Source organism: Zootoca vivipara, chromosome 9 (genome assembly GCF_963506605.1).
Source record: "Zootoca vivipara chromosome 9, rZooViv1.1, whole genome shotgun sequence".
Classification (NCBI taxonomy): Eukaryota; Metazoa; Chordata; class Lepidosauria; order Squamata; family Lacertidae; genus Zootoca; species Zootoca vivipara.
This window is the reverse complement of record NC_083284.1, coordinates 59,299,113-59,317,393: the sequence shown is the minus strand read 5'-3', so window position 1 is coordinate 59,317,393 and position 18,281 is coordinate 59,299,113. Positions and strand designations below refer to the sequence as shown.

Here is an 18,281-nt window from a genome sequence, read left to right as displayed (position 1 = left end):
TAGTATTATGCCCTTATCCTGATTCACTGTCCTTTTACTTCCCACTTCTACAATGCTGTTCCAAAAAATCATCACAATGATTCCCGGGTCTTGCATCATCCAAGCAGCAAAGGGAACCCAAGCTCTAATAACAGGTGCTCCTTTGCAATCTAAACTGGTGTGACTATGACTGCTTACAATTTGGGGGTGAGGAGTGTATGGGGGAAACACAATTTGATTTTGACAACATCAATAAAACCAGAGATGTGACAACATAGGAGGGTGCAATTTAATTTGCGTTGAAATAAATATTAGGCATACAGAGCGTCGTGAATGAAAGAGGGTCACAATAAATTACGAGCTGAGACATTTTGCACAATCATTGCAGAAAGCCCTTGGTATTTCCAATTTCAGACCATCGAATTTATCATTTTTGCTGATTTAAGCAGAACTCCAAATAAATATGGATCTCGGCGCTTACTTTCACAGGTACTGGCATGGATAATTTACGGTTGTGATCCAATTTGTAAATCAGCAGGGGCCACTAAATTGCAGCATAAAAAAGAAAGAGCGAATGAGGGTCCTTTTTCCTTTGTGTCAGCAGGCTGCGATGATTATGTTTATTAGATTTCCTTGAAAGGGTTTCACATTTTCTCAAATATGCAGGAGAACTATTTCCCCTCTGAGGCCGGCATTAGCATTTTGTGCCTCAGTCCTCGAAGACAGGGAAAGTGATGAATTTTTCAATTGGTTTTTTTGAAATGTGTGCTCAGCCCCTGCCAGCCAGGGTACAGCAGCAATCTGCCACCTAAAAATGGCGCCGTTACCAAGGAAGGAGCAGGTCTTCTGCATGGAAATATGTGGAATGTACCATTTGAACAGACTGGTATAACTTGATTTATTTTTAGGTAGGCCCAATCTGACATATGGGCTGTGCAGGAAGCTAAAATCCTTCTAAAACAGATGCTTGAACTGGATTCAATTCCAGTGCAGCCCCTTTCCCTGCCCAATAGCTGACAAAGGACTTTTTTAGCACCCATCTGTTCCCTGCACCAGCTAAGGCCCCACATGCACAGGCCGAGATGATGCTCTGCACATGTCTTCTTGGATCCGATCTGCAGTATAAACAGCCATTTGGCTGTGCTGGCAGGTCAGGCCCCCAGAACCAATACAAGAGTTATGAAAAACAGCCAACATGTTTGAGTTACTTGAGAAATTATGCAAATATACTCCATTTGCATATGTTACAGAGGACCTCGCATGCGTCTTTTGGGATGCAAATTTCTACTTTTAGCAGAGAGTATACACAGCTCTGGGCACAGGGGGGTAAGAAGGAAGATTTTTCATTCTCCAGTTCAAAGGCCTTCGGCTAAGATTCAATTACCACAAAACAACTTCTAGGAGCCCAGGGGAGGGGCTGTAGATTACCTCTGCCCCTCAACTGCTGCCCTCCTGCTGCTCAGTACACAGCTTTGAAACTGGAGGGGACTTTTAGCAGCTGTTTGTAATAGACCTGCAAGACTCTTGGCTGGAAACTACCAAACAGATCTTTGCACCCCAACTTTTATACAGAAGGCAATAAAATATAGTACACTAGTGGAATTGAGTTAGCTGTAAATCCCGACGTTTAAAATCATACTCGGGAACCAGTTGTCTTGATTAAGTAATAGTTCTGGGAGGGGTGTAACCCCGAGAGCTCTGAAAAAACAGTCTTTCAAGAGATCCAAAGATAGCTAGATGATAGATAGATGATAGATAGCTAGATAGATAGCTAGATAGCTAGATAGATAGATAGATAGATAGATAGATAGATAGATAGATAGATAGATAGATAGATAGATAGATAGATATGGCATACAAACACTCACTCTGACTTTGCAAGCGTGGTCACCGAGCATTGTGGGTGAGGACTGATGCAGCAGTCCATCGGCAAAGCTATGTTTATTGAGATTCATAAGAATGCAGATGTACAGTACATTCCTGAGTGACCAGTTATGTGAGTTTTGTTGCCTGCAGTTGCAGCTGGATTGGGGTGAGGACTCTGTTGTGTTTCTTTTCCTCTAATGGAATTACACTCCAAGCCTCGGGATTCAACATACAACTACAAATAACGTTAAAATAGGTTCAGACATTTCATTCCAGGCTACCACAACAGTCACTTTATTGCTGTAGAAATTTTTATAAAATCCTCAAAGCAAGAGAGCCTAGATGAAAAAACTCATGAAGCATTCCTGCACACTAGTGTGCGCCTTCCCTATAAGTAGATGTTTATGAGCCAAAAAGCTAAAAGGAGTGCAATCAACCAGCCGTACACAGCCATTTTTAAAGCTGCATTTGTCCATACCCGGAAGTTTAGCAAGCAATGCGCAGGGTGGGCTATCGACAAGCTAATGAATGAGTTCAATCTAAATGGCATTCACATTTAATCAAAAAGAAATAAGGTAGTTACAAGGAAACATAAGTTTTAAAAACAGCAGCACCGTTCCAAACTATTTAAATGTATCATTCGGTTCATGCAGTTGTTAAGACACTAAATCATGAAGTGGCTTAGAAAAATCAATGAGTAAGTATAGTGCCTGGGCAAATTCCTCAGTTCTAAAATGCAGGCACTCAATGGGAAAAATAGAATTTAATCTTCATAAACAGCAACAAGCTGACAGCGCAGTGCCTTCCATTTAAGGAGAAGACGCACACACACAAACACACAAGTTTACATATCTCCCCAGCGCACGTTCCCCATCAGATATCATAGAAGACTATGGCTGTAACGTACATACTTCCTGGCCCTTTTTAGGATGCCTAGATCTTGCTATCCCTGGCTTCAAGAGTAATCCCGGAACACTTAGTGAGGATTTATCTCAAGGAAATACCCAGACTGGGTTGCGCGTTTAGGACATGTGTTCACTAAACCATCAGCTATCATTATGCAAAACCTCTCCCGAGTATTTCTCAGGAACAGGTTGTATTTCTGAGTGGTCCAAATAATATTACGTGATTCGGACCAAGTATACACCAACAGCTCGACTGGGAAATATCACACAACTGAATACTCCTGCATAGTTAGGAACTGGGAGTGGGGGCAGGAGAGCAATGAAAAACAGCAACCTGCCTACACCAACCTCCTAACTCAGGTCCAGGAAGAATTTTAATAAACACCAAGGTGTTTGGCTAGACACAGATGCCTAGGCCCTGACCCAAGAGCCTAAATTGATTGCCCTCCGCCCCCCCAAACCCCAACTTTTTCTGCCTCCCCAAAACAAACCCACACTCATATTTTTTTCTGGGGGTGACATAAAAAATGAAAACCAAGAAAACCCAAGTAATCACAGCACTGGGGTGATCAGAACGGCTTAAATTTCTCTGCCCAGACTCTTGGTGGATATGTAAATAACCCTTCCCCAGTTACCATTTCAGGAGCGGGGGAGGGGAGCCCTTTTCTCAGCAGATCTGCAAGGATCAACTGCAAAGGGATGGGCTATGTACCTGTGTGTACAAGTGTGTGCAGCCCCAGGTGGGTTGACTACAGCAGGCTTCCTCAACCTCGGCCCTCCAGATGTTTTTTTGGCCTACAACTCCCATGATCCCTAGCTAGCAGGACCAGTGGTCAGGGATGATGGGAAATGTAGTCTCAAAACATCTGGAGGGCTGAGGTTGAGGAAGCCTGGACTACAGGAATGTAACCCTCAGACCAAAATTTTAAAAAAAGTTGGGCAGCTCTGCTTAAAGAGGAAGAAGGCAAGTTATGCAAGTGTGACGCAACTCAGTTTAAAATGCTCTTCAGTCCTCAGGACATTCAATAACCGGCTTATCATGGGAATCAAAACTATTAGGTTGCTGAATCTGCTAAGTGAACCAATTTGTGCAGTTTTTTCCTTCTTGGTATGCTGAAATAGCAAATGACCAGGCTTCCAATTACCTCTGCTTTGTAAGACAACAGCCCCACTTCCACTGGGAAGTGGGGCTGTTCTAGGGGAGAAGTACTGCAATATTATTTTATCCCTGTGGTGAGAAATTTGTGACCCTCCAGGTCTTAGACTAGCAATCCCATCATCCCTGACCCCTGACCATGCTGGCTGAGGAAGATGCGAGTTGGAGAGCAACATCATCTGGAGGGCCAGAGTTTCCACACCTCTGCTTTACATACGTAATAGTTCCTCTAGTTTGAGCATGATGGGCAGGATGCTTCCCTGTACAGGCGCAGCACCCCCAGTGACAGAAGTCCTATGAGGTCGCAACAGAGCTGTGTTCCCACAGTCACATCCTCTCAGTTTCCTGACCATGTATACAGGAGAAAGGGCTGGGTCAGGAGACGCATGCCCACTCCACATTATGGTCCGACACATCTGCAATTGTGCCCATGCATACAAACTGAAGGTAGAGGAAGAGAGAAGGTTCATGCTCATAACTTGGAAGGCAGACCCATGTCATAATGTAATTTACAGCTACAGTCATGTTTAGCATTGCACCATGAGTATGCAATGGTGTTTGGAACTAGCCTAACTGCATGAACTTTAAAAATTACCTCGCAAGGGCAACGCTTCCAATGTATATTGAAAATTAATGTAACATCCATCTTTATTATTCAGACTTTTCAAAGACTGGCATTTTAAGAAGCCTGCTTTTTGGAAGGCAGGAAAAAATAGGGCATTCAGATGATCTAGAGAAATATTTACTTTACAAAGAAATAAAGTACTTAGGGAAGGGTGGAGAGCTTTCCATTTCAAAAGCATTAAATAAATCAGAACAGTGAAATTTGACGCTTCGTTCTACTGTTCACATTTGAAGTAGATGCCAATTGATTTGTATTGACCACAATGATTTACTCAATTGACTAAACTTGTCTCATTTACTGAATGGAAGGAATACTGACTCAAATGTACCGCATGGGTAGAGATTTCAATAGGTACTCCTAAGAGGCTACTAGTTATGTTGCAGCCACAGCTTATAGCTTGTTAGACACAATCCAGCTAGTATTGCCTGGACCTTTAAAAAAAATAAAAATGAGTATTTTCATTCAGTATCGAAGAGGACATACATGACAGCACAAAAGCCATATTGTACAATGCAGGGTTGTCGTCCTTGTTTTGCATTGGAAAGTATTCTGTCTAAGATGGCAAGCATTCATCTTCCACAAAGCACGGAAACATCTTGAAAAACAAGACTTTTTAAACATATAGGGTACAATTCACAGAACAGGCTCTTGGAAGAAAACATGTTTCCATACAACCTTGACTGAGATCCAGAATTTATAAATCACCAGCAGAAATACCAGCTGCTTAGAAAGTTCATCAGACAAACATACGCATGTTTCCAGTATTGACTATGCAACTGTTGGTGCCAGTCTGCTTATAAAAGAAATGCTGCTGACGCCGAGCCTTCGTACAAATGCTGGGCAGGACGGTTTCATGATGACATGCTCAACGACTATCCGAAGTTCTGTGAAGAGGGTTCTGAAAATAACAGACACTTTTTACAGAAATATCTTTGCAACAGAAATATCTTTGCAACAGTACATCCTACATCTCGCTCAAAACTTCATCAAAATCAATAATAAGGAGGAGGAGGAAGATAATTATACCCCGCCCATTTGGCTGGGTTGACAATAGGAGGAGCCTAACATTGGAAAGCATTTTCAGTGATTGCCACTCATCTCTCCCTCCACAGGGACTCAGGTAATGAGTGCGCAAGCAGGACCACTGAGAAACAAGACAGAGGTATTACTATAATAATAATAATGATGATGATAATTTATTACTTATATCCCGCTCATCTGGCTGGGTTTCCCCAGCCACTCTGGGCGGCTTCCAAGAAGAGATTAAAAATACATTAAAACATCAGTCATTAAAAACTTCCCTAAACAGGGCTGGCTTCATTACCATAGCCAGAGAGATTCTGAGGTTTGCAGAAGTACAAAAACATTTAAACGCACATTACGGGACGAATCCATTCCCGTACCAGAGAGGGCATTGTGTAATTTGATTACCAATGTTTCTAAAATTAAGACAACCAACAGGCAACAGAGGACATCCCTGTTTTGTTCTATGGCTAAACATTGGGGGGAGGGAGCAATCTGAATTATTTATTCTAATTGTGGCCTGCAATCTTTATTTATATATATATATATATATATATATATATATATATATATATATGAATGAAAGTTTTTACATTTCTTTTGCCAAAATCACATTTCTTAACTATTTCCTATTTCCATTAGATAATTTGGTTCTAGGCAATCAAATAGTTTAAAAATATCAAGTGGGAGGCTTGCTAAAGGTTATGATTTTTTCTAATGAAATAAAAATGTTCAATAATTTCCTTATTGGATCAGTAACTCTTCACCCTGGAACAAACCCAGATTGGTCTATCTGTATACAGCTGCCAATAAATGTTTTTAATCTATTGACCAGATTGGCCATAAAGATTTTATAATCTAGATTTAATAAAGAGATTGCTTGGAATAATATTGGTGGAGTCCTTGTGAGGTTTGAGAATAACTATGATTCTTGAATGCTTCCAAGTTGCAGGAAGTAGATTACCGGCTAAAATATCATTGTATAGCCTGGCCATTTGTGGAAGTGTTTGTTCCTTAAATGTTTTGTAAAGGATGCTGAGAATCCATCAGAGCCAGGTGATTTTCCCATCTTCATGTTTTTAATTACTTCCTTTATCTCCTCTTTTTAGTCCATGATATGGCAACACCCAGGAGCCAACTGTTTAAGCACTGTATTTACAGACAACAACAGCAACTTTTACAACTTTAAATCGTAATTGGTTTCTTACCGGCAATATGGATTTCGGCGGGAGGAATAACGGAGTGTAAGAAATCTGTAGTAAATAAATGGCTGCAGCAAGCTTCCCTGCCCACTGAAAAGAACAGAAGAAAAAAGGTGGGAGGATGGAGGGGTAGATTTATTTAAAAGGAGGCAGTGTAGGATTTGCAGTAAGACACTACCTTATGTTTTTCTTCACACATAGTAACTGCTTTGACCTGCAAAAGACCCTTACAACTAAATGTTTTCACACAGTATTTGACATACGCACACACTGTGATGAATGACAGCCGCGACAGCCGCAGATCATTAAATAAAATGCCTCAAGATGGCTGAAACATTAAAACCTTATAAATGAACGAGTGTTGCCCCTCCTGTATGCTTACTCAGAAGCAAGCCCACTGTGTTCAGTAGACCTTTCTCTCGGACAAGCATGCACTGAAAGGAGCTGCCTTATGGCAGAATTCTGTGCATATTTGCTTAGAAATAAATTCCACTGAATTCAATGGGACCTGGGAGTTTGCAGTGGCTCCCCGTCTGTGGAATGCTCTCCCCAGGGAAGTTCATCTGTCACCTTTATTATACACCTCTAGGTGCCTTTGGTTGATTTGACTGACATCCTATGCCCTTTCAAAATGTGGTTTTTTTTTGGGGGGAGGGGTTATTGGGTCATTGTTTTTATTTTGATTATATATTTTGTGGTTTTATATTTTGATTTTGTTCTGTGAACGCCCCTGAGACCTCTGGGTATAGGGAGGTACTTTATAAATTCAATAAATAAATAATAAATTACCGGTATATGCCATTCTTCTACCAGTGGTCTTGCAAGGTGGCTTAGATACAAAGGATGGTATTTAAATAAATAACTGTGCAAGGGGAATGAGTTTCGCTTGCACAACAGGACCTCACCCCTCTCTTCCCCCTGTGCACACCCTGTTCCACCCCCCCAAAATCTGCTCTAGAGGGTTGGGGGAACTCAGAACAGAATTAGGGGGTACGCAGTGGGAGGAGAGGGGCAGAACATTCTGTTGAACAACGAGAAATTATTTCACTGATAGAAGATTTTCTTAATGCTACTTTGAATACAACCCTACATTAAAACACAATACTACAAAATAACGGGCACTTAAAATGCAATATTGTCTTTTTGGCATCTGAATCAAGAGCTTTCGTCATGCACATGAAAAGTAAAATTTCTCCAAAAGAACAAGAACAGACTATGCTGATCTTTGCCTTAAGGATCAAGAAACCATCCTTATATTAGTCAGCAAGCAAACCCTGTGCATCTTAAAAATAGGGTTCTTGGTGCAGCACAGCCACAGGGTCAGCAGATGGTGAGAAAATCACAAACCGGCCTTAGTTTTCAGCCTGCAAAGACGGTCCCTTATAGGGACATTGCAATGATAAACAAGAAACAATCTGATTCTGTATTCCCAAGCAGTTATAGAACACCATCCGAATAAAAATAAAGGTTAATGTTTTATCTCATACCTGAAAAGCATAAACACAGTAGCCGGCATCAAGAAGATCTCATTGCAAGCTATAAATTTCAGGATGTTTTGCTGATTAGCATTTAACTTGTCCAAGAGATTTCTTAGGAAAAGAAGACTATTTGAACCTCGTGCCTTTAAAGAAGGGAGTAGAAAAGCAATGTCAGGAAACTTTGTGCTATGTCTACAAAGTCAAGCCTTGGGAATACTTTCAGCGATGCTATAATTATTTTATAAACCTTGAAAGGCAGTCTAAAGAATAAGCGGGAAAACTGAAGAATTTTGCCAACCTTGCTCCAATGTTTATCATGCAGGAAACAGTCAACCTAAAATTCAGTTTCAGTTCCCCACTGCCACCATTTAACCCAAACAACCCTGTGAGGGAGGTTAGATTTAATAATGATCAAGGTCACCCAGCGAGCATCACAGCTGCATAGGGATTTGAATCCTCATCAAACAGTCTGGCTCTCCACGCGTATCCTTTTCTTTCCTACTTGCTAACTCTTTGATAGAAGCAGCAGCACCGGATGAGCTATAGCTGTCCTTTCAAACTGTGACAGAAAATAGCCAGAATCCCCGTTTTCAGTTTACCCCTTAAGAAATCCATGTCTCATCTGAATCCTGTCCTCCTTACAAAGAGCAAGGTGGCATGTAAGGGGCACAATATACTTACATCAAGAACCTTCTTTGTGTAGGTGGCAGCGTGAAGCAAAGAAAACAACAGAACTGGGAAAATGCTCACTGAAGTCAAAGTTAAGGAGAATTACAACCTCACACATGTTCTTTTACATTTACACTATAGTCTGAATATTCAAGCACATCTTCCACTTATGTCAGCATGCAAGCTTGTGATCTCTTGCTTTAAAGAAATTCAGATTCTTTTGTATGAGAAAATGTTTGGACTTTTAAGATTCAGGTGATTAAAGCTAGGCAGCTTTATTAAACACTTAGTAACACAGAACACAGTCCTAATCTTGGAATGGGATTTGAAAATGAGGGTTAGCGGTATGCAGCTGTAGAAGTACAGGCATCCAGCAGTTTGTGCGTACTTAACTTATGTAAGGCCAGAGTTTAAATCAGTAGATCAACGTTTTAGAATGAAATCCTATACAGGTCTTCTCAGAAGCAGGTATAGGATTGCAACCTTATTAAATAAATTTATGGGGCTAAGAAATATGAGCTCACTTGTTTATTTTGATTCAGATACATTACATCAATAGGTAATAAATAAGAGTTAATAAAGGTGGTGCTTCTGTCTAGGGTGAGACTAGAGGTGATGAGGCCTCAATTTGTGTGACTGTCCTATACATATATAAGGCAGGAAGTGAGGCAGTAATTTCACTAACAACATGAAGCACACATAAGGCCGGGGGGGGGAAGAGTTCAGCACCCCTTTCCCCTGAGCTTTACCTCCTTGTAGTTGATTACTCCAGTCAGCGGCGGAGGAAGCTGCTCGGGCGCCTGGGGTGGCACGCCCAGGGGAGAGGCAAGCCACCCATAGGGGCGGGGCAGGGGCAGGGCGCACCGCAGGGCCTCCAGAGTCTGCCTGCCTCCTCCCACTCAGCTGCCCTACAGCTGGGGGGGGGGAGAGGTAGCAGGTGGACTGTTTGGGCAGCACAAAGCCTTTGCGCACCCAAGCCACCACATCTCTCCCAGGACAGACATGTGGCTTTGGCGTGCTGCAGGCCCCGTGGTGAGTGCCCCCTGGCGTTTTGTCACCCCCCTCAGCGGTGACACCTGGGGCAGCCCGCACCCACCGTACCCCCCTCCCTCCGCCCCTGACTCCAGTCCAGTGGTTCACTAACTTTTTCTGTGGGCCACATTTTCAGAATAAAATTTTACTCCCCCCACACCAACATTTTTATTTATAAGATAAGAAGTACATTGGAAAACAAAAAGAAACAACTCCTAGCGGTGCTTGATTTATAGCAAAGAACACAACTACTTAATATTATGATCATGGGGCATCCAGAAAGTATAAAACAATGTAGCTACGCAAGAACATGAATGTGGCCCGTCATCACCCTGTGTGGGCTTTGTGGCTGAGCGAAGGTTTGAGCTGGAGTAACCCCTGATTTAAGTCTAGCACTCTATGATAGCAGAAGCACAATCAAACTATTACAGAATTGGAAGTATTACAAGACTTGCAGAAAGGATACTTGTAACAGGGTAGGAATTGACAAAGATGAGGGAATACAAAAGGTAGTGGCAGCTGTCCTCCAGCAAGGCTTGAGCCAGGAATGCCCTGCTTAGCTGAAAATGTGGTAGCCTTTGGTGAAGTCGAAGGGCGCTGGTAAGAGCATTTGCCAGCAAGGCACGTTGATAAAAGCTAGCTGCTTCATGCAACCTTGAGAATTATCAAAGGAGAGGTTACCATACAAACCAAGTTGTGGCTTCAAGTCTTCCTCCCAAGAGAATTGCATCATCATTTCAGTTTCTGAAGCCCGCCCTGCTAAGCTCTGCCAAGATGTAACTGTTACTCAGTCTGAGAAGCATTCCTGGTGCTTGGCACTGAACACTACAGGTGTGCCAAGTTTGGGGGAGTGGGGGGAGGGGAGAATGTCATTTAAAAGTATTTTCAATGCAGTTATCTATTTGACGTTTCTTTGGAGAGAAAAATGGCAGATAAACAATAACATAATAACTGGAATCTAGTTAAATGACAATATCAAAACCTAAACAATAAATGACACTCACTTGAGCTGAAGGTGTATAACAGGCATCCCCAAACTCTGGCCCTCCAGATGTTTTGGCCTACAACTCCCATGATCCCTAGCTAGCAGGACCAGTGGTCAGGGATGATGGGATTTGTAGTCCAAAACATCTGGAGGGCCAAAGTTTGGGGATGCTTGGTGTATAATGTACAGATTACTGAATAGGTGTAAAGTTGGTTCTTAAACAGAACCATATATCAAGCACTAATATTTGCAAAATATTGGTCAAAATCCAACCAGTCAGTGATATAGGTTTCCTGGATTTTTTTCCTATGCAAATTTAGGCTAATTTGCATTGGAAATCTTTCAGTCAGCATGTAAACATTTTCTGGTGACCTAGAGAGTGATCTAATTTGGCATTCAGCAAGCAAAGCTACAAACTTTGAAATTGCTAAGTTTGCCTAATACTGTAGTTGAAATGGGCATCCTTTTGTTGTCACTAATGAACTTAACGAAAGTTAAAATTCCCACATAAGAATAAAGCACTAGAAAATCTTCTGCCCCATATCACTGACCAATATTTTGCACCTATACACCACACTGATTTCCAATGGACAGCTAAGAACATAGATTGATATCTCATATTGAAATGGATGGGAAGTAACAAAAGCTTAACCTCAGCTGGATTAGAACAACTGTACGTGCATATAAAATGTGATACAGAGCTTTTAAGCATAATGTATGCTTTCTGTTTCATTCTGTGGCTTAAAAGAAGCAGTGTCCTTTCTAAGGATATCAGGGGCAGTACTGCTTTAAAGAACATTATTATACATACCCTAGAAGAGGCAGGACAAATAAAGCCGAACAGTAAACTGTGAATATACGGGAAAGCCACATTGCTGTATCCAACTTATTAGTAATCAGAAATTGCTGTAATGAAAGGAAAAGAAGTTAGTGACTAAATATTTATTTATTTATTGCTTTTATTTATTAATAAATAAATTATTTATTATTTATTTATTTTATTTTATTATTTATTTTATTATTCCCGGCCGCAGGATCACATTCATCCAGTGCTTTACCAGCTGCACTGGCTCCCGGTGGCGTACAGGATCATGTTTAAGGTGCTGGTTTTGACCTTTAAAGCCCTATGCGGCTTGGGACCCTTGTACCTACGGGACCGCCTCTCCTGGTATGCCCCGCGGAGGACCTTAAGGTCCACAAACAACAATATTCTGGAGATCCCGAGCCATAAAATGGCTAGATTGGCCTCTACTAGAGCCAGGGCCTTTTCAGTACTGGCCCCAACTTGGTGGAACGCTCTTTCCCAGGAGACCTGGCCTTTGGGTTAGACTCAGCTTGACCCCTGTGTTTTTCCTCCCTCATGGCTTGGATTTATGGAATACTTGAATTGAGGCTGCACTTTAAATTTTAATACTGTATTTTAATCTGTATTTTAATTGTTTTTATGTTTTATTGTAATTCTGTTGGTGTCAGCCGCCCTGAGCCCAGTTTTTGACTGTGGAGGGCGGGGTATAAATAAAAATTTATTATTATTATTATTATTATTATTATTATTATTATTATTATTATTAAATTTCTATCCCATCCACCCTCCCAAAGGAGCCCACTGTTTTACCCACTGTTAAAGAACAAATACCCACCAAACTGACCAGATCCAGAACCAACATAGATAACAGACAATATGAAGAACGCAAAACTTTGGCTTTTTCACAAATGCATGTGTAAATAACAGATAAAAAAGCAATCTCCACACAGCCGCTCTTAAATTTGGAAGACATAATTATGAGACTTAAAATAATAATTAGAGGGTTTACTTTGAATATCTGCTCTTTGGGAACCACAAGGATAACTCAGCTGCTCTCTGCTAGCACCCACGGCAGATAGTAGCTAGGAAGCAGTTCTGGTGAACTTCACCACCTTCTGGAATGGAACAGGACACCCCAAAACCAATCCCTACTCGGTCTAGGTTCCAAGGAAGCCCAGTATAGCCCTCCATTGCTCACAGAATGAAGATATCTACTTTGCCTCATGGCTAGGACTAACTGAACTTAGCAATCCCTCCCATCTCTGAGCAGTCAGGGCAACAGCAGTGGCTGCAGTCAACTAGAAGAACTCTCAGGGCATTTTCAGTAGTGCAGGCATTTACCATATAAAATGCCCTGGGGGTAGTTTTCTGTAGAAAATAATGAAGTCACCCACAGTATGTGGGACATTCATAAAAAAACAAAGTTAAACGGCTAGCAGATAAATCTTTTAGGTGTTTATGGAAGATAAGGAAGCTATCAGAACTCAAGAGAGTTTCGTGTTTTCCCCAGAAGTACATCTAGCATCAGGTATGATTCCGATCTAAAGGTCCAATTCAAAAATTTCCTGCAAGAGGATAGAAGTAGCTATGACACAGCTTGCTAATAGTTTCACCAATGCAATACAGTGGTACCTCGGTTTACAAACACAATTGGTTCCGGAAGTCTGTACTTAACCTGAAGCGTACTTAACCTGAAGTGAACTTTCCCATTGAAAGTAATGGAAAGTGGATTAATCCGTTCCAGACAGGTCCGCGGAGTACTTAAACTGAAAATACTCAAACCGAGGCGTACTTAAACTGAGGTATGACTGTACTGCAAAGTGTACTACAACTACATTCTATCAAGGCAAAGCACCTGTTGAAGGGCCACATGTTGTGCAAACCTATCAAGCCAAATGCAGCCCCATCAGCCAGAAACAGCAGCTCATAAAAAGCTTTTGTTGTTGGTTCCTGCTCAGGATTGCAAAAACAAATAGGCTGTCAAGTATTTTGCGGATCCAAATACACAGCTGGTGGTCTGCATCTGGCTTGGTGGATCACAAGTTAAGCAGTCCCAGCATTAACTACCACCCATAGCATGAAACTGCTTGTGCATTTCACCATGACTAATAGGCTTTGCAAGTTGTTATGTGTATGTGGAAATATCACCTAGCCTGAACATTTTGCCAATGGCCCTGCCTGCCTCTAAACTAAATGAGGCAAGGTAAATCTGGTTTCCAGGGAGGCAGTCACACCCATCCTACAGAGACAAGAAATGAATCAAATTGACCAGAAGTTGACTGTTCCCAGTTCCCTGCCCTTTTCCAAAATATGCTTTTGGTTCGTCGGTTTGCAGATTTCCAAATGCATTCACATCCAGCCCATAAAAGAATTTACTGCATGGTTTTGGCATCCTATTGCCACTTCATTCCAACCTTTACACTTTTTTCTATTAGATCTGATGTGCATATACACCTGACAATTGACAAAACAGCTGGTGAATTGGGCTCTAACCCACAATAGCTTGTCCAATTTTTAGTCTCTTTACCAGTCAGTGTGGATAGGGAGGGGAATCATTTTGGCCTAGTGAGTCAGATTTTTACCTCCGCATACACTGCAGACCACTTATGACAGTGTGCTGGGCCACCCAGTTGTCAAAGTTTGCCCACGGGAGTGGAGGAAGATAGTGACTCAGCAGAATTTAACTCCCTATGTGTCAGCGGATACACAGGGTGCTCAAGCCTGTTTTCTGCACCAAAAGCAAGCAGGATTAAACCGATGCACAGGGAGTTTATTCATGATTTCTAAAAGGATCCAACCACATTTCTACTTGCCCCACAGGTAACGGACCCCTGGACAGTTAAGTCCAGTCAAAGGCAACTATGGGGTTGCGGCGCTCATCTCACTTCAGGCCGAGGGAACCGGCGTTTGTCCACAGATAGTTTTCCGGATCACGTGGCCAGCATGACTAAACCGCTTCTGGCACACTGTGAGGGAAACCAGAGCACACGGAAATGCGATTTACCTTCCCGCCACAGCGGTACCTATTTATCTACTTGCACTTGGATGCTTTCAAACTGCTAGGTTGGCAGAAGCTGGGAGCTCACCCCGTCACGCAAATTTGAACACCCAAACATCCGATCAGCAAGCCCAAGAGGCTCAGTGGTTTAGACCACAGCGCCACCCGCTCCCATATACCCTACATCACATATGGTGCTAGGCATGAGACAGGTGTCTGTGGTTTGGGGGAAATGGCTTGGCAAGCCAAATTTGGCTCATAAGACAGAGCTAAACAAACCAATGGTCAAGCAACTTCCTAAATACCTACATACTAGTGCAGTAATCTAAACATCTGTTGCGTAGCCCACGTTTCAGAAAACAGCCAGAACTTGGGACGCTTTACACCTAGTCAGCCTCTTCCACAAACCTTTGCCAAAGGCAGCAATGGAGAGGAAAAGGCCATGCCTGGAAGGTTTAGACCAGGCATCCTCAAACTTTGGCCCTCCAGATTTTTTGGACTACAATTCCCATCTTCCCCGACCACTGGTCCTGTTAGCTAGGGATCATGGGAGTTGTAGGCCAAAACATCTGGAGGGCCGCAGTTTGGCGATGCCTGGTTTAGATTTAAGAAGTTAAGAGGAACTGAAACTTCTCAAGGGCAATTAAGAGGCAAGAGGAGGCAACTTCTAATGGAGATGTGTCACCGTGACAAAACTGCCACTGCCAACATCAAAATTCCCTCCTCTACACAACATTGTATTTTAATCTGTATTTTAATTAATTGCTTTTTATGTTTTATTGTAATTTTATTGGTGTTAGCCGCCCTGAGCCCGGTTTTGACTGGGGAGGGCGGGGTATAAATAAAAATTTATTATTAGTTATTATTATTATAACTATCAGAGATTCAGAAGAAAACCTCAGTGGAGGTGGGGGGCATGCGGTTGTATTGAGCTGCTCCCACACATGCCCATAGATACATTAACAGTTAAAGCACTGGGACTATGACCTGGGAGGCCCACAGTTCGAATCACTGCTCAGCCGTGAAGCTCACTGGGTGACTTTGGGCCAGCCACCATCTCTCAGCCTAACCTGCCTCACAGGATTGTTGTGAAGATGAAAATGTGGAGGACAACCATGTACACCACCTTAAGCCACTTGGAGGAAGATAAAGGCAGCTTATAACTTCCATCACTAAACTGACTAACACTGCCTCGTTTGTAGCCCTGAAAACTGGGTTTGGGGGTGTGTGAGCTACAACACCCTCAATCTCAGAATTTGAGCAGATTTGCCCTGCTACAAGAGGTACACAACTGGAGACAACCCACAGATTTGAAACGACCTGAAATCAGAGCTCTCCCTACGAAGGAAACCACATATGGCTCTCCATGGGAGCGCATTTATAGACTGACATAAGGACAGAGTTGTTGTTGTTGTTGTTAATTGAATATATATCCCACCCAATACCTGGGGGGTCTCAGGGCGGTTCACAGAGTTGGAAGGGACCCCTCCCCAGGGTCATCATCTAGTCCAACCCCCTGCCACAAGCAGGCATAGCTGCCAAGTTATCCCTTTTTTAAAGGGATTTTCCCTTATGCTGAATAGGCTTCCTCGCGAGAAAAGGGAAAACTTGGCAGCTATGCAAGCAGGAACCCTTTTGCCCGACGTGTGGAATTCGAACCCACGACCCTGAGGTTAAAAGTCTCCGGCTCTACCGACCGAGCTATCCCGGGGGCTGAAGAGGCGTGAAGCCGGTTTGGAATAAAACAAAACCCTCTCGGGCCGAGCGTCGGGATGCCGCACCGCCGTGGGTCGAAGCAGGGCCGCGAAGGCCGCGCCGCGCGTCACGCTAGGCCGCCGCCACCGCCGGACTCCACTCACCACGGCTCCGCCGCCCGCGCCTCCCTGCATGGGCCCGTTCTGCGCCGTGTCCGCCATGGCCGCGCCGCCCACCGGCTCCGCTCGGGGCGCGAGGAAGAGGAAGAGGAGGAGGAAGGAAGGAAAGGAGAGGCTCGGCCACGAGAGGGTTAAGAGGAGAGCGAGGCCTGCTCGTGCCGCGCGGGAGGGCCGTATCTGGCAGGTCGGAAGCGAGGAAGGAAGAGGCGGCGGCTGGCGGCGGCGGCGGCGGCAGCAGCAGGTGAGCGGAAGGAGGCGAGCGAACGAGGGACACTCCTCAAGGCAGCCCCGCCGCTGAGCAGCCCGCGTCGCGCAGGCGCAGAGGGGCGGCTTCCGGGTCGCTTGGGTAGGGGGAGAGGTCATCCGATGGAGCGTGTACTCTGCGAGGCGCAGTCGCCGGATTTCGGCGCTTTGGTATTTAGTTTTGGAACCGGGCAGGGTGCTTTTCATGCATTTATTTTTCCCTCTCACTTATTTCTTTCTCTCTCTCTCTCTCTCTCTCTCTCTCTCTCTCTCTCTCTCTCTCTCTCTCTCTATATATATATATATATATATATATATACATACACACACACACACACACACACACACACACACACATATAAAATATTATTATATATAGAGAGAGAGTCACACACACACACACACAAAATATTATTATAGAGAGAGAGAGAGAGTTTATTTAATTTTCTGTTTTACAATTTAGAATATTCATTTAAACAACCTTAAAATGTCAATGACTTCCCTTCTTCTCTTTCCGTGGTTCATTTTGCATATCATAAATCCCTGCATATTTTACATAAACTAAACCATTCAGTATTCCATTTTTATATCTATCGAACTTGTTGGATATATACACACACACATACATACAATATACATATATATATTATTTATTATTATTTTTGCATATAATTTCCAAACATCTTATTACATTCATTCATATCTTATACAATTTTTTTTACTTCCCTCAACCACGCCTGAAGATTTCCCCTCTTCATCACTTAGTCTTACATTTTATTATTTTCACTATTACTTATAAATACACCATAGCTCAATGTCCTTCCTAAATTTTCCCTGCAAAATTTCATATAATCCTCCTTACAGAACTTCTTGTAGTCCTACTAGCGTAATCTGTTGTTTACAGCTATCTTTCAAATAGTTTGCAAATTTTTTCCAATCTTCTAAGAACCTCTGGTCCCGTCGGTTTCGAATTCTTCCCGTCATCTTATCCAGTTCTGCATAGTCCATTAATTTCCTCTGCCACTCTTGTTTGTCAGTAATTCTTCTTGCTTCCATTTCTGTGCCATCAATACTCTTGCTGCTGTCATCGTGTACATAAACAATTTGTTATCATGACTATTAATATCTTCACCTACAATGCCAAACTTGTTTACACTGTTGAATTTATCTTAATGCTACCAACGTTTTCAAGTGTACACAATTTCCCTCCGTATATTCAATAAACATTTTCCAGTCTTGTTGAAACGTATATTCTTGTTCTCTTATTCTATATGCTAAATCTGCAAGCTGCGCTAATAATAATATTTATTTATTTATACCCTGCCCATCTGGGTATTCTGATGTTCCATCAGTTTAAGCTGCTATTTTAAGGTATACAAATTTAATAAACAACAACAACAACAATCATTTATCTATGGGCCATTTGCCTGCGTGGCTGGTT

General features: G+C 42.6%; 1 protein-coding gene across 1 annotated transcript; it reads right to left on the bottom strand.

Annotated features, from left to right (window-relative positions):
- Positions 1-246: 246 nt before the first annotated feature.
- Positions 247-16,902, bottom strand: TMEM33 (transmembrane protein 33). Its single transcript, XM_035111815.2, has 7 exons — positions 16,583-16,902; positions 11,732-11,826; positions 10,402-10,589; positions 8,916-8,983; positions 8,244-8,377; positions 6,763-6,846; positions 247-5,429 (listed from the first exon to the last, which is right to left on the bottom strand). Exons 1-7 carry the CDS (start codon positions 16,637-16,639, stop codon positions 5,300-5,302), a joined length of 756 nt encoding a protein of 251 aa, XP_034967706.1. The 5' UTR covers positions 16,640-16,902; the 3' UTR covers positions 247-5,299.
- Between the last annotated feature and the right edge of the window lie 1,379 nt (positions 16,903-18,281).